Source organism: Balaenoptera physalus, assembly GCF_965194825.1.
Source record: "Balaenoptera physalus genome assembly, chromosome: 2".
Classification (NCBI taxonomy): domain Eukaryota; kingdom Metazoa; phylum Chordata; class Mammalia; order Artiodactyla; family Balaenopteridae; genus Balaenoptera; species Balaenoptera physalus.
Window position 1 is genome coordinate 153,148,105 of NC_138883.1, and position 16,581 is coordinate 153,164,685.

General features: G+C 47.0%; 1 protein-coding gene across 2 annotated transcripts; it reads right to left on the minus strand.

The window, feature by feature from the left end:
• Positions 1 to 6,613: 6,613 nt before the first annotated feature.
• Positions 6,614 to 15,277, minus strand: KLF6 (KLF transcription factor 6). 2 transcript variants are annotated; one of them, XM_082448358.1, is made up of 4 exons: positions 14,930 to 15,275; positions 11,618 to 12,191; positions 10,093 to 10,216; positions 6,614 to 9,631 (listed from the first exon to the last, which is right to left on the minus strand). In XM_082448358.1, the coding sequence occupies exons 1-4, from the start codon at positions 15,131 to 15,133 to the stop codon at positions 9,580 to 9,582; spliced, it is 954 nt and encodes a 317-aa protein (XP_082304484.1). In that variant the 5' UTR covers positions 15,134 to 15,275; the 3' UTR covers positions 6,614 to 9,579. The 2 variants fall into 2 exon arrangements, with proteins under 2 accessions (XP_082304484.1, XP_082304485.1); XM_082448359.1 differs by lacking the exon at positions 10,093 to 10,216 and having other exon boundaries at positions 14,930 to 15,277.
• Between the last annotated feature and the right edge of the window lie 1,304 nt (positions 15,278 to 16,581).

The window sequence follows — 16,581 nt, forward strand, 5'->3', positions numbered from 1 at the left end:
CCTCCGATGCTCCATCACTGGCTCCCGTGGAGCTGAGCCATGGGTGGGCTGAGAAGGTGATGGCCTGACCACGTGATGGATGCAGACGTGGTTCGCCCCACACTTTACACAGGAGCACCTGTGACCTCCGTAGCATCTAACTGGAGACGTTAACAGGTAACTAAACAAAACCTATTATGAGAGTGGAAAGAGATGGGTTGGCTTTATTTCTGGCTCTGCCAACTCCCTGCAAAATGAAATGCTAATGCCCTGCTCACCACAGGGCGTCTGAGGAGCAAATAAGGGTTGTCCCCACGTGCTGGCAGTCGGCTTTGTCACCTAGAGTGGCGGCTTGCATCTGATCGACTCAGTGCTTATTTGTCAAAAATGTCCATTGAGACTATTTACATACAGATAACAACAGTGACACCAAAACAACACAAAACCTCTGCAAATATATGGTATTTTATTTCCACTAAGGACAGTGGACGCTTGGAGTGCATGTCGATGGGAATTATGCACGTAAGAAAGAAAATGGGTGGTGAAAATAAAAAAATCAAGCAAACAAACACCAGTTAACTAAAAACAAGACAAAATAAAGAATATAAACCAACAAGTATATCTGAAGGTAAGCATAGGAATTTTAACTGGATAGAACATATGCCAAATTCAAGTGGCATCCAGCATCTAGGCTGATGCTTGCTCATGGATGAGGTATTCTAGGCACAGAATCCATTTAATCAGAAAGAACGTAACAAGTTAAATAATGCACTCATTCCAGAGGGCCATGAGGAGACAGTGGTTCAATGGCCAGCTGGACACAATCTTCCTGATTCAGAAGAACTGGACCCATCTCAGGATTTACAGCCATTCCTGAAAATGGCAGTAACAATTGGGACCTCTGGGTTCTTTGTCATTTGTCAAAAACACTGTGAATTCAACTCATTGAACCTGTTGGTCAATTCAATTCTGCCACTGGTCAGAGCGTTCACAGCTTTCGACAGGAAAGTGTTTCCCTAAAAGATTTGCAGAACTTCCTTCCTGTAAGATTGCAGCAGAACAGCAAGAATTTCGAGAGGAAACTGCTTTCTTGATCATAAAAACGCAGCATAAAGCCTAAGCTTGTCCTTCACTGAATTTACTGGAAAATTATGTTGCGGAAACTAAACATGACTGACTTTTCCTAATGCTATGTTTTAAATTCTATTTTTAAACAAATTCAATGGGAAGACAAAAATTATTTTTCTGATTGAGAAATAAATATCCACCACAGGACGATGATAACGATCTACTATTGATCCCTATATACCTTATCTCTAATCTTTCAACAGTCTTAAAAGATTCTCGGGCTTCCCTGGTGGCGCAGTGGTTGAGAATCCGCCTGCCAATGCAGGGGACACGGGTTCGAGCCCTGGCCTGGGAGGATCCCACATGCCGCGGAGCGACTAGGCCTGTGAGCCACAACTACTGAGCCCGTCTGGAGCCTGTGCTCCGCAACAAGAGAGGCCGCAACAGTGAGAGGCCCGCGCACCGCGATGAAGAGTGGCCCCCGCTTGCCGCAACTAGAGAAAGCCCTCGCACAGAAACGAAGACCCAATACAGCCATAAATTAAAAATAAATACATAAATAAAGTGAATGATTAAAAAAAAAAAAAGATTCTCATTATTCACATTTTGGAGATGAGAAAAACAAAGCTGAAAGGGTTTTAAGTAACCATCTCAAAGCCAGGAGTTAGCTATTCTTCTACTTGTGAGTTACATGTGAGAAGGTTCATTCTTCCCAGAACATGATAGGGTAAATGCCCAGTCTTTGCAAATATAATTTGTAGAATTCTCTTAAAAATATATATATGTTACTATGTATCTATATAAAATAGATGAGAACCTACTGTATAGCACAGAGAAGTCTACTCAGGGATCTGTGGTGTCCTAAATGGGAAGGAAATCTAAAAAAGAGTGGATATATGTATACATATAACTGATTCACTTTGCTGTACAGCAGAAACTAACACAACATTGTAAAGCAACTATAAAAACAATTAAATTAAAAAACAAAAACAAAACGAAACTCTTAGTTTAGGCTACTGTTAAAAATTTCCAAGGAAAGTCACAATGTAAAGAAAGGGCTCCAGCCCTTGGATGACTTTCCCATGTTCTTGTCCAGTTTCCTGATTTCCAGGTGCCACTCTGGCTGGTCACTCGAATACAAGCATCCTTAAAAGGCAACGTTCCTTGTTACCTAAGTGCAGGAAGCACAGTGGGTGGGTCACGATTGATTAAGGATGAACAAGAAGCTGCTGGTGAGTCTTCCTCTCTCAAACCCCATAGACATTTCTGGCCAAAATGGGACTGAACCTGTTCTCCTGGTTCCCTCCTCCTGATACATGAGAAGTGTGAATGCTGCATCACTGACTGGAGAAACCCAGGAGGTAGGTGGCGTGTCCCCTGGGGCATCCTCACGTGCTGCTGTTCACTCAGCAAAGGCTCCCGTTCTTGGTCTTACTGGGCCTCATTCAGGTTGCAGGGCTACTGCTGGGGGCAACCTCACCAGTGCTGGACTCTTGGTGGTCTCAGCTCCTGCCGTCTCCTCCCCATCTTCTGGTGGGGCTTGACGACAGATAGATATTCAAAATCGCATCGTTATGGTTCAAAATTTTCAGTCTGTAGCGAACATTGATGTTCTCTTTAACTTACTTTAACTAAATGATTTATATGTCCAAAGGCAATGTTGCCCAAAGGCAATTTTACCATGAAGAGTTAAATTTTTACAGTTCAAACACAAACACACACACACACACACACACACACACACACACACACACACAGAGACATATGTCTCTTGGTGAGTCAGCACAGCTTTTGAGCTTGCGAGTAAATGACCTATTTTAGGGAAGATGGTAAATTGTGTGAGTGAACATGGGGGTGACAGCGAAGATGTTTTCGAATTCCTGTTGAAAGGGAAGACAGGGCACGTGCCATTTACTGCCCTTTTACCTACCCCACGGTGCCACCACTCTCCCATCTCCTCAGCCACGCAAACGGAAAAATGACACCCAAGCAATGCCGCCTGCTTTTACAGTGAGTTAATTGATAAAGCCCGTGCTTGTCATCACCTATCTTGCACATCTGGAAGGAAGTCTTGCACAACCACAGTGAAATGTAGTAATGTGAAACTTAAGAAATCGAGGGGAACAGAACTCTGATTAGTCAATACATGCAAGTCACCGGTACATGTGCTTGGGAATCAAGCAAGTACACAGCTTTGGAAAATGCTAATTTCTCTGGCCTGGCGAACATTTTCCACTATCTAAGTAGCTAAGCCTTTTAAAAAGTTAATAATTATTTGTTCGTGGCAGCTTTGGATTGGGGGCTCTGAATTTAAGGAACAGTTCTAGATCATATGATACCTTTTTTTTTTTCTCTTTTAGCACGATTATGTAAAGGGAAGTCAGTGCAAGGCTTAGCAACACGAGTTTGAAGAGACTCACAGTGACAAGGGGCATTCTAGTTAAATCTGTCTTGTACTGAAAATTCTGCGGTGACTGCTCGGCCCAGCATGACTCCTATCAGGACATGTGGTACCCAGATTCCTTCTTGTCTTTGTCTCTTTCCATTCACAGACGTTTAGAGAATTCTCATTAAAATTACTTAGGGTGAAACAGAGAGACTGTGTTATAAACTAAATCTAGTTAAACACACTTTGTTGTATTGCCTCATTTGTGTGATGCATGGACCTAATTTTCCTCTCTCTGTGTCTTAACTACGTACATTAGGTGATGCTTGCCAATTAATGCAGGATGTCACATCCCCAGTTGCTTTCTCGAGCTTCTTAAACATTAGAAATAAATACATGCCACCTGTCTCATATCTTGAAAGCAATTCAAAATGGTTACTTTTGTTTGCTTAGGCTTACAGCACAGTTTATAGCTTTAGTGCTTCTGAATTATAAGAAGGTTCTGTCTCCATTTCATAAATGTAACTTCATTTCAAGGTGAATCCAACAGAAAGGGCAGAAGGCTCTCGTGAGAACTTGCGTGAGACAGAAAGCAGTGCTGGCTGGTGAGTAAAGCCTTGGCCTTTGGCATTTGAGAGACGTGGCCTCAAATATTTAGCCTGATGCTTCCTGCTGAGCCATCTAGAGAAAGCTGCTCAGTATTCCTCACCTGTGAAATGGGGATAACGCCCGCCGTGTGGAGTACACTGGGAAATATACATAAACACACACACAGACACAGATATATAACATACTGCCTCCCCGATTTGTAGTCAAGGCACAAGAAGTAGATATCATCATTTTCATTATTGCCCAGTTTGGGCAGGGGAATAATTCAGGTTGAGAAGGAGGGTTGTTAAAAATATAGCTCATTGGGGCTTCCCTGGTGGCGCAGTGGTTGAGAATCTGCCTGCTAATGCAAGGGACACGGGTTCGAGCCCTGGTCTGGGAAGATCCCACATGCCGCGGAGCAACTGGGCCGGTGAGCCACAACTACTGAGCCTGCACGTCTGGAGCCTGTGCTCCGCAACAAGAGAGGCCGCGATAGTGAGAGGCCCGCGCACCACGATGAAGAGTGGGCCCCGCTTGCCACAACTAGAGAAAGCCCTCGCACAGAAACGAAGACCCAACACAGCCAAAAATAAATATAAAAAAATAAAAAAAAATAAAAAAATAAAAATATAGCTCATGGTGGCGTAAGGTTGAAAACTAAGAAGGGAGTTACATATGAAAGATATGTTCTATCTTCGGAGCAATTAAAATATAAAAGTAAACAACCTCCCATCGACTCCACCGCCCTCTGAGCACACAGGTCAGCTGGGAACGTGTGCAGTATGATTGGTGAGTTGGGAGAGCTTGAGACTGGATCTGCAATGGCTACAATGGCAGTTTTCAAAGAGGTTTTTTTTTTTGTTTTTTTTTTTAATTAAAAAAATGGTATGCTATGAAGCACCAAATGCTTGAAAAACTTAACTATAATTAAAGGGGCAATTTGAGAATGTCCCTCTTTCCATTCTAAGTCAGAGCAATTTTCTCAACAATGCTGTCTACTGTAGCACAAGAGAAAGCTTTCTAGATCTGAGCTGGGCATTTCGAGGAGGGTGGACATGTAATTTGAAGTCCACCCTATACTCACAGACCACAGAATTGCAGTGCTCTATAAAATGCTCGATACACATGACCTAACCCAAAATATTTCAGCAATAAGAAAACTGAGGTCCAGCGTAGCTCAGCAAATTGTCCGAAAGCACACAGTGAGCTTGACTGAGAACGTATCCTTTCGTTTAGCTAGGTTTCAAAAATTTTGTTAAGCAGACTGAGATTTTTTGTCCTTCTATAATTACAGCTGATTCCTTGCATGGCAGTTTTCCTAGCAGCCTTATTTGAACATAACCGAGCTGTTCGGCATAGTCTTCACATGACAAAGTGGTCAAGTCTTACTAGTAGCCGAGAATGCATTATCAAGCCTTTATTTAGTGCTACAGTCAGGGCAATCCAACTATTAGTCATCCTGACATGTGCTTTGAACACAACACACCCATGAGTCCTGGCAAAAATTGCATCTGCTTCCTGCACCCTCCCACATCACAACTCCGTTGAAATGGCTGATATTTTTACCACAGTTCTAGAGAGAAAATTACTTAACATTTCTAATCTGGGGACGCACTTCAACTTCCCCTCCCCAATTATCAAATTAAAAGCAGCTCGTGTAAACTCTGCCCACGCAGCAAAATGAAGATCCGCTAAGAACAAGAGGCAGTGAGTCCTTCCAGCAACCAGAGAACTTCCTTAAACTAAGAACAAGGTTAAGAAGCTCATTGTCTCAGAAATTTCCATCATCCTATAGCCCCTTCTAGAAAGCACACACTGATTTAACCATCACTACTGAGGAGCTTAATATGAACTCAACACAACCTTGTTTGCCACTCGCCACTCAGTAGAACTAAGATCTAGTGCTGCTCACGGGAAATGTTTCTAGAGAACCGAAAGCTATTTTGTTTTCAAACAAACTCTGCGTTTCAATGCATCCCATTTACCTCAAGAAAAAAAAAAAATCTGGTGATCATGTAAACAATCTTTTACCTTCTGCCCTATTTTGCTGGGCTGACCAGAGAAGGTGGTGGGAGGGGGTAGGTAAGAAGAGTGGACTGAAGGCCAGTGGGATGGCTTTAGGGCTTGCTGTCCCAACTGTGTCCTTTTCACCCTCTTGGGTGACATCTCAGCCAGGTGTGCGGGCCAGGTCAGAGGCGGCTGCCCAGCTCTGACCGCCTCCGTGGAACAGGGCTGCAGGAGCCTGCGGAAGTGAAAGGGAGGTGTTTGTTTCACATTCTGCGGATGCCTCTGCAATTTATTCTCCTGGCTGGAGTGACAGGAAGATAAAACACAGCAAGTGTTTCCTCCTGTGCCCCAAGGCCTGGTGGCCAGTCTCTGGAGGAGAATTCAGTGCCCATCAGGGGAGCAACCCCAGGCTCCTATTTCCACCTTTCTGCCAGGAAGGGCAGTGAGTGGGGGGGAGACAAGTGGTTCGCTGGGTAGCACAAGGAAGATTTCCCAAGGAGAAGCCGGGTGAGTAATCTGGCAGGAATTTGTTTCAACACTCCGCCACCCACCCCCCACACACAAAAACAACCAGACTCAAGATGCTGATAAGAATTCTTTTATGTTATTCCAATAAAAAATACATTCATACAGAAATATAACAATCTTGCAAAAAACAATTTCAAATAAAATCTTGTAAAACAAAATTTTACAAAAATCTTACAAAGATTTTTTTAGATAACAGGGTGCTTCAAAAAAAAAAAAGAAATTTCACTAATAGAAATTTTTTTTTTAATGTCAAGCAAAAAGTTTCTGCTTGATTGAGGCTCAGTTATCACCTGAACAGAATGTAATTCTTTATGTACTTGCTTATTATGAAAATTACAGGCATTGACATATGTGGCACCCAGCCCCACCCAATCAAACCACTCCATGGTGTTTCATAAGTGAGACAAGCCAGTGCAAGTTTTTTTTTTGTCTTTTGTTTACCTTCTTGCTGAATGGAATTGTTATGGCTAAGCACACAGCAGGGCCAAAAAAGGAGTTTTCCAAAATCCAGCAAATCAAGTGCCTGGATTTAGAATTGCCAAAAGAAAAGTGCATTTCCCCCCTCAGCAATATGAAATGAGTTCTTTAGGTAAGTGTATCCATCAGCCCAGATTAAAAAAAACAAAAAACAAAAAAAACCAGTTATGTGAGCTTTCACCATTGCTCATCTCTAGGAAGATCCAAACAAAATACCAGCCCAGCCAGACTCATATGTGTGTATATATATATATATAAATATATATAAAGGAAAGATCCACACCCATGAGCCAGCAGCTGGATGGAGGATCAGCTGTCCATGCTGCGGTGTGCCAATTCAGGGAAATTACTCGTTGGAAAACTGGAAGAATCTATGTGCTGGAAAAAAATAGCTTCATCTGCATAAAAAGTGCTCTAAAAAAGAATCCCTGTGATTAGCTTACTCTTAGGCTCGATCTTCAATAAAGCTGACATTCAAAATCAAAACCTCAGTGTGTCTGAGACCAACGAGCGGCCTAGTATTCCGTTCATGCCAGTTTTGAATGGCGAAGGTACCCTATCCCAGACCTGCCGATTATGATGAGCGAGTTGGCAATCTGGAAGAGATTTGATGCCAAGAGCCTGTGGCAAATTGTTAAATTAAAGGGAAAGCCTTTATAAAAGTTAGAGTTCTCATGTTTACCTCTTTTGTGGCCATTTTGAAATATGTCTTCACAGGCTGTGGAATTTTCTAGCTAGACATTCTAATTTCTCCTTAAAAAAATATGTATATATTATCTATATATATGTATATATATATATACACACACATACACACATACACATACTATACACACAAATATACATACACAAGAATTTCGCCCACTTTAAAAAAAAAGGTAATATACTTTCTGTGTTACCAACAGATAGCTAGATAGATACGCGAGAAACTTGTGCCTTTTAAGCAAATACATTGTTTTTTATACTTCTGTATCTTTAATACGTGTGAAAATATTACATATTAAACACAGCCGGTGTATGATCTGTACAACTGTTGTGCAAAGTCTATACGGAAGTCTCACGGTGGCAGAAATGGTCTGATTTTCCAATTATCACGTGTTTTCCACTTTAACACTGACAGTCAAGTTGTCTAAACTACTGAGTAAATACTGACTTGTTTGGGGGGTTTTCATCTATTTGACTTTGTGAAGGAGGACCTTAAAGAGATTTTTTTTCTGTATTGTATATTGATACAGTACAAAGCCAGGTGAAAAAAGAGCCTTAATAAAGCATGCATCACCCATACCCCTGTACGAGACCCCTACATAAGGGGCCACTTGCGTAAGGCACCATTGTTAAGATCTACAGTGCATTAACAGCTAGAAAACCAGAAATTAGTCCTCAAGGCATAAATAAGAGAAACTTAGCTGCATGAGAAAACAGTTTCTAAGCTTTAGTGGTTTTATCCACCCAACTGAGAAAAACTTTAGGTTCTGAGTCTAATGCGACATTAGACCAGCAATTCCCAGCCCTAGTGTCCTGGACACCCAACTCGTGTCCAACATCTTTCAAGGGCATCACGAGATTCTCCAAAAAGGTAATTCAAATTCGAACCATTCACAAAATAGTCCTATGCTGCACAATGCCTCTCTGGAAGGGGAGTGTTATGAAATCGAAGGGGGGAAGGATTGTGTATTGCCAGGCCCAGATGGCTAGGGGGTCACCGAATTCAACCAATTGTATCTTAGCTGCTCAGTGAACTGGAATCAAAACTGTAGTCCTGATTTAAAAATGGAAAAGCAGATAATTCCCCAGACCATGCATTACTTTTGTCTTAGAAGGAAAAGTTATCAATGTATTATATTTGTAGATACACAGCTTATACAATGGGTAACAAATGAACTCTGTCTCAGAGAGTAGCAGAAGCTACTCACTTCACACAGCTGAACCAGACACCGAAAGTTCTCGCCACACGCTAGAGGGAAAGGGGCTCCCCTCCCTACACCCACTCGCCACTCCCGGGTCCTGACCGCCCGCGCCTGCCCTCCACATTTCCCTTCTTTTTTTCTTTTCTTTTCTTTTTTTTCCACTAAGGCGCAGACTCTACCTACACCCCCCCCCCCCACCCCGCCCCGGGAAATGATTGGTGGCCATCTCATCTCATGGAACACGCCTCACACACAAAACATTCAAACTATGTTTTTTTCTGTCTCTTGCAGCCTCGCAAGGGAAAGGACTCTGTCTCGTCACACAGTCCGTAGGAGACCCTCCACATACAGCCCACCCACCACTAACATTCTCAGTGCACATGCTCACGGCAAAGGCTTAGGGACCACTCAGAGGATAGGTACCAGTGGCGAGGCCAGGGCCACCCAAACACCACACACCCCGGGTGCTCTGCCGCTTCGGACATGACTTTTTTCGCCCTCGAAAGACCTTCCCAGTAGGTCCTGGAGGCGACCGGGTAGGGTGCAAAATGGCTTTGGCTGGAACACGCACCCTCCTTCCACGGCCGTCTCAGCCTGGAAGCCTTTTTAGCCCGCAGGAGTCGACGCTCTGCCCCTTCAGAGGTGCCTCTTCATGTGCAGGGCCAGGTGGTCGGACCTGGAGAAACACCTGCAGAGAGAATCGGGGTCCCAGACGTTAGGTCTCCAGCCCCGTCAGTTACAGACCTCCTGCCCGTGCTCCCCCCAGCTAAATAAGCCCTCCCCATGGGGGGTGGGAGTCATCATGCTGAGTCAGCCCCATCCACATTCAGGGCAGGAGTATACATCAAGGAGGTTGCCAATCAGCTCTTGGGAATGTCACCTGACTTTACTGCCCAGCCTTCAAATTTGAAAACTGTTAAAGGGCCAATCTTCAGAAAGTATGAATGAAATCATTCTATTCTCACGCACTCAGTACACGGTGCTTCCTAACCTGGACGAGTGGCATATTAGAGCCTTTTTAAAAAGTCCTGGGCTGAAAAGAGAGATGCCAGTGCAGGCCAGGAAGACGGCTGCCTTGCTGCAGGGTGACTGCATGCCTACTTCGCTCCGGGGATGGCACCGCCGCGCCCCTGCTGTTTATGCACGTACCTGTCACAGTGAGAACATTTAAAAGGCTTGGCACCAGTGTGCTTTCTGAAGTGTCTCGTTAACTCATCGCTTCTTGCAAAACGCCACTCACAACCTTCCCATGAGCATCTGTAAGGCTTTTCTCCTGGGAAGAGAGCACACGACAGGCACGCCATGATTTCACTGAACAGTGAGGGAAGGGCCCTGCTACCCCAACACGGGGCGGGAAAGTCCACTCAGGAGCAGGCCCAGAGGCCACTGCCCTCAGGAATTCAGAATACACCTCAGTTAGCGCTGGGAGCCGGCCCTCCCAAGGTAACAGGCAGGAGCTCTTTCTTGACCTAGCCTTGGGCCTCCAATGCTGGGGAAGAGACGCAGGCTTGGCAGGGCCCACATGACCGTAATCAGAGTGAACGTGTAAGAAGGACAATTACTCAGACTGGAGAAATACTTCCGAGGTGATGTGTCAGCCCACTGGACCCGCGGCCTTGGCCAGGGCTGGGTTTTATTGCTTTCTCCATGGAAACGGTTTCTCTCAAGCACTTAATTTGTTCCTTACTCACTTCCCTGTGGAATGAGGCTTTGTAGTTTCCTCCGGGAAACTATATTTCTCCAAAACTGAGGTCATGAGTTTCTGGGAAACCCCATGCCAAGGTCTTCAAAACACTTTCTAAATGACAAGCGAAAGACCCAGTCGACTTTATCCCTTGGTCGGATTACAAATATGATTTCACTAAAAGTGCTACCTGAGAAAATAAAAAACAACTGCCACAGTCGGTCCTGAGTGTGCTATTGGGACAGTCAGGAGCCTGGTTCCAGGGTACCCGGGTCCTGATCCTGGCTCCTGTTTCAGGATCCTGATCTCCTCTCATTATTGGTAACACGAGAGTTTGCATGACTTGATCTCTAAGACCCCTTCCAGCTCCAAAATTTCTGTGATGCTTCACCAGTTATCCTAGACGGTCACGGTAACTATAAATGGAACTATTCTCTAGACTGTGATATTTCATTAAGAAGTTATTATTATTTTTTAAAGTTGGCATCAGAAAACAAAGGCAGCATGATACACAGAGAAATTCTCACTAAGTACCTGCTGATGATACTGCTTCGTACAGAGTCGATGGGTCTAGCTCAGACCCCACGTGGTGTCCGGCACCCACCTGCGCCACACCGCCCGGCCACCTTCTCCCAACCCTCGAGCTTCATTTCCAAAAATCAGAGGCAACTCCGAGTAACACTGTACATGGACACTGCAGACTGCACAGTGGGCCTTGATAACCCAGGTGGCTAGAGTGGATGGGGTACTCGGTGTAGACAGAGAATGTGATTTACCTCTTGTTTGTTTAATCTGAAAGCGATAACCATTCATCGGGCACACATGTCCAGTCTTTCAGCGCCTACTCTGTCCTCCCCAGAGACCCAACTCTTTTGAGGGAAGGAAGGAGGTGAGGACGTGTCTGCTCTGACAGCCTCCTGCGGATCCCCGGCCCCCTCCCAGGGCTGGTGCAATTAATTCAGCGGCGCCCGGGTCGCAGGAGGGACTGACCTGTGTGGGTGCGCTGATGTGCTTTCAAGTGGGAGCTTTTGGTGTAAACTTTTCTGCAGCCGTTAAAGTGGCACCGATGCACCCTCCTGCGGCCGTCTGGGGAGGTGTCTCCGCTGCCCTTGTCGCCGGGCTTCCCCGCAGTCCCACTGCGCGCCTTCCCGGGAGGGTGCAGCTCACCCGGCATGCAGCCCCACAGGTGGGACGGCTCCCTGCTCAGTTCTGGGGAGGAAGGGGGTGTGGAGGTGACGGAGGAGCTCAGGTTCCCCGAATTGACTAAAACTTCGCCGATGGGGTCAGAGGTAAACTTGGTGGTGGGAGAGAGCTCCTCGGAGCTGTCGGAGGATTCGCTGCTCACGTCCGAGTTCAGGCTGTTGGTCTCCAGGTTGTAGCCAAAGCCGGGGCTGTTGAGTGCATCCTCAGGGGGACTGGAGGACATCTTCAGGTCCGAGTCCTCCTTTTTCTCCCGAGCCAGGATGATTTTGGTCCACAGATCTTCCTGGCTGTCAAATTTGATTTCGGAGGCTGACACATAGCAGGGTTCGCTCTGGAGGTAACGTTCCAACTCCAGGCAGGTCTGTGCGAAAGGAACCACAAGGAGGCACGTGATTGTGACGACTACCAAAAACGGAACCGAAAGCGCATTTCCAAAAACATGCAGGAGTCAAGGGCAAATAAACTGTGGCCTTGTCACTACAAGAACCCATGTCTTTAGCAGAGTGAGAGGAAAGCTGCTTCTAGGAATGGGTACACATTCAGAAGAAAAACCAGAGGTGAAACCTCTCCCCGCTTCCCCAAGTTGGACCAATGGCCACAAATGGCTGATGGTCACTGAGCCAGTTTTTGTTATAGTTACAGTGTTAACGTTTCTAATAAGTTTCTGTAAGCCACACAAAGAACACCAGCCTCAGACCTGCCCCCACCAGACAGGTTTAACCATATTATCTGACAGTGGAGAACCCTGTGCATCAAGGAAACCCAGGCATCCGCCTTCCAGAGGCACAGACAGAGGGCTTGCTGCTCTCAACACAGTGTGCTCTGACATGGCATGTGTCTCCCTCTGGAGAACCGCTGACAGCACAGGCCACACTCAGTGAGCGGACGCAGTCAGCTGATGGTCTAGGGTCAGGAAGGAGCTGCAGAGAAACCACCCGTTTCCTGCGGAGCCCCAGACCTAATAGGCTTTCAAAGAATGCCATTCCCAAGTACAGGGCCATGCGCACACACAACTTAAATGACTTCCACAGTGGTCAGAGGAAAACAACAACAGGAGTGGAGAAATCATTCCAGAATGGCCATCTGCTATTGTAAAGGATGCAGGAGGGGAAATTCCTCCGCAGCCCTGCTGGGAGTCCCACAATGGACAAGAACTTTATCTACTGGCCAAGAGTACAACTGTATGAGTCATCACTCTATTTCTTTCACACAATGCCAAAGGAGACTTCCTTTTGAAATTCTGACCAGCAGCCAAAAAAGGACCCGGTTCAAATATACATGCAGCGAGTCAGGGCCAGAGTGCCCGCCCCCCCCAGCCCCACAACCAACCTTTCCAGAAGCTACAACTGCCGAGAGACCAGCATCCCCTCTCCCCACCATCTCAAACTTTCTAGCCACTGGAAAAGAAAAACGGTAGGAAACGTTTTAGGTTTAAATTATGTCTGCCCTTATCTTCACTAGGATCAACTGCCTGCATGTCCATATAAGGCTGTCTATACTACTGCAATTCCACAGCTTTAGATTTCTACAGCAAACTCTGCTCTTTTTAGCAAATCATTTTCAGGACTAGCAAAGCCCACCCAAAGGGCTCCCGCTTGGTTATTTAGCAGTGTGCCTGCTATCAGAATAGACCATTCCCCCTCCCCCTCCTCACCTAGCAAGCAGAGGGGGAAAAAACAATCATTGTTTTCTCATTACCCCTAAAATTAGACGTCTGGGTTACAAAGCACACTAGAGTGTTCTGTGGAGAGACAGCAAGATATTCTATGGATGTTCCAAAGAAAAAGGAAAGCACGTTTATTGAAATCTTGTTAAACTTTAATAATCTGGCTAATTTAAAATCTCCATTATGCTGACGAGCACTGGGGACCAGAAGGAAGCTCTCAGGGAGAGTTTAAAAGCCTCTGAAGGCGACCAAGAGCTCAGCCTGGCTTGTGGCCCAAATCCCAAATGCCCAAGGAAACTACTTAGATCAATTTCAATCACGTCCTAGGAAGCAGCTTCTTTAGGAGGAAAAGCCTGGAGGGGAGAGGGAGGCAGGAAAGGGCTGGGAACAATTAGACAGGCATGTGAAGGTTGTAACACTTTGCATTTCATCTCCCCTAACAGCCTTCTAGGCTTTGAAACCCACAATATATATTTGATCTGCTAATACACTTTGTGACAAAAAGCAAACAGCCTAGCAGGGCAGAGAAAACCCCAAACCCTCCTTCTATCTTTTAAGATAATGGGACAAGTGTCAGAATCCCTCCCTTCAGGTAATCCTAACGCATTGGAAGGGGGAAAAATTGTTTCTTAAATGTCCAATGCCAAAAATTCCAGTTCCACTAAAAATGCTGGAAAGAGACTCTTCTTCCCAAACTCTGACTTGAAGCAATTCGGACGGGCTCATTGTCATATGACTGATAAGTCACTGGTTGTGCAAACATTGGTTTTTTGTTTTTTTTTTTTCTTTTTTCTGGTCAACAAAAGAAGCAGGTAAGAAAAACAAGGCAGATCGAGGCAAATCTTAAGGATTCTCAAGAAGGTAAAGAAACTGAAAATGGCCTGGTAGAGAAAAGGAGCTGGTGGATGTTTCGCTGGTGAAATCCTTAATTAAAAAAAAAAAAAAACTCCACGTACAAACACCAAAAAGCAAAACAAAACCAAAATCCCTTAAAAAAAAAAACACCCTTGGCAGTCCATGCAAGTTCATATGACCAGATCCAGCTGTGGAGTCTGGAGCTGGTACAAGCACCAAACTTCTGCCAAGGGCTGGGGCCGGGATCAGGCCGCGGAGCTGGGTCTGCCCTCCGGAGAACGCAGTTCATAAGCCCCAGAAACGGCAAAAACACTCCAAGCGACGAAGCACTGCTGCGCCCCACTCAAATGACAACTCCGCTCCACGCTGTAAAAGGCCCCTTTAAAGTGCCTTCCACACCGGAGGCAGCAGAAGTACGTTTTAAGACTAATTATTTTAATTTTTTAAAAAATTTACCCGAACCATTAAAAAAAGAAGAAAAAGAAATGCACCTCCAACCACACACCGTCCTGTCGGTGAGTGCATGCACTCCCTCCTCGGCGCACCCGGGCACCTGGCCCATGAAAATTCCTATTTACCTGTTGCCAATATTCCTCCAGGGAGGGCAGCGCCGAGAAGTAACCAGTCTCGTGCACAATCTGGAGTTCCTGGAAGATGCTGCACATTGGGAGCACATCCATGTCGGGTTGGAAAAGACAGTCACTGCTGTTGTAAAAACAGGGAGGTGTGCGGTCTGGAGTCGGGAGCGCAGCAGCCGTGCCTGCAGCGCCGGGGAAGTTCATGCAAACTCAGTGGGCAGCAATTAGGCGCCGCGGGTTCGGATCCTACCGGAGCCCGGAGACTCGCTCGCGAGCCCACACAATATTTGCAAACACCGGACTGACTGCAAACGTAACCCCTGCAAAACTTCCCTATTCAAAGCTCCGCTGCCAGCCTCCCCTCCTCCCCGCCCAGCCCCCCCATCTCCCCACGTGACTCGCCCGCGCCCGCCCCGCGCACCGCCCAATCACGCCGCGCCCGGCCCGGGGGCTGCGCGACGATGATGTCAGCTCCGGCCAATCGCGAGCAGCGGCTTACAGCGGCCCCGCCTGGCGTGACCGAGCCTCTCCATCACAACCCTCGCCATTGGCTGAATTCGAACTTCGGCCAGCTCTGATTGGAAGCCGGTTTCGCAGGCTATTTTTAGCAGGGTATATAAGGCGCGGGCCGCCGCACACCGGAGGAGTCGGTGCTGGGAGGTGTGCGGCCGAGTGCCTGAGTGCGCTGCTGCCGGGCAGAGGGAGCCGGGTGTTCCTTCCCGTCCCGTTCCCGGTCCCCGTACCCCTGTCGTCCCGGTCCCGGTCCCCGTCCTCGTCCCCACGACCCGGGCTGGTCGCCGCAAACCCCGGTCCTTGTCACTCAGGCCGGTCACGCCGGTCCAGTCCCCTACCCCCCGGCCCAGCGGTTCAGTGTGCCGCTGCCTGGCTGAGGGGAGCCGGGCCGGGTCCTCTCTCCCCACCTCCGACCCCGGGCCGGCCTGCCCTTCTCTGGTCCCAAACGTCCCTCCATCCCTCTGTGTTCCCCCTTCCGTCCCCCTGTATTCCCCGTTTTCCGTCCCCTTCTGCTTACCCTCTGTCCCTCTCTGTTTCCCCTCCTTCCCACTCTGCTCTCCCTCCGTACCCGCTCCGTTCCCATCTGTCCCCCCTGTACCCCTCCATCCCCATCTGTCCCCCTCAATCTTCAGGTGGCACCTGTGACCCAGTGGTGGTGGACGGGTGGTGGACTGGGCAGCCCCACGGGTGTGGTGAGGAACAGGGAGGGGCCGGAGGTACTCCAGAATCACTGGGGTATGTTGTATGTGAATCTGAGGTCCCTCCTTCAGCCTCCCTCACAAGGACAGGGCACACACCTGGGGGACACGCCTCTGCCCCGCCCCACCCCCATGCCTGCCTAACCTGCAGGAAAAGGACCAGAATGGCCTGGAAGACCCAAGTTGGATCTGCTTGCTCCTGAGGGGGTTATTTGCACTCTTGATTCTATGGGAACACAGTTTTCTTTTAAAGAAGAGGGCGCTTTGGGAGGGGGCGTTTAAAAAAAGAGGGGGCCTATAACCATTCTCAATAGGGTCCTCCATCCATACCAGCTGCGTACATTTTAGAAATGCAGTTTCCAGGGTCTGACCCCAAACCTACAGAATCAAGCTAGAGGGTGGAGGCTGTCCCAGCCATTGAGTTTTGACCAAGCTCCCCAG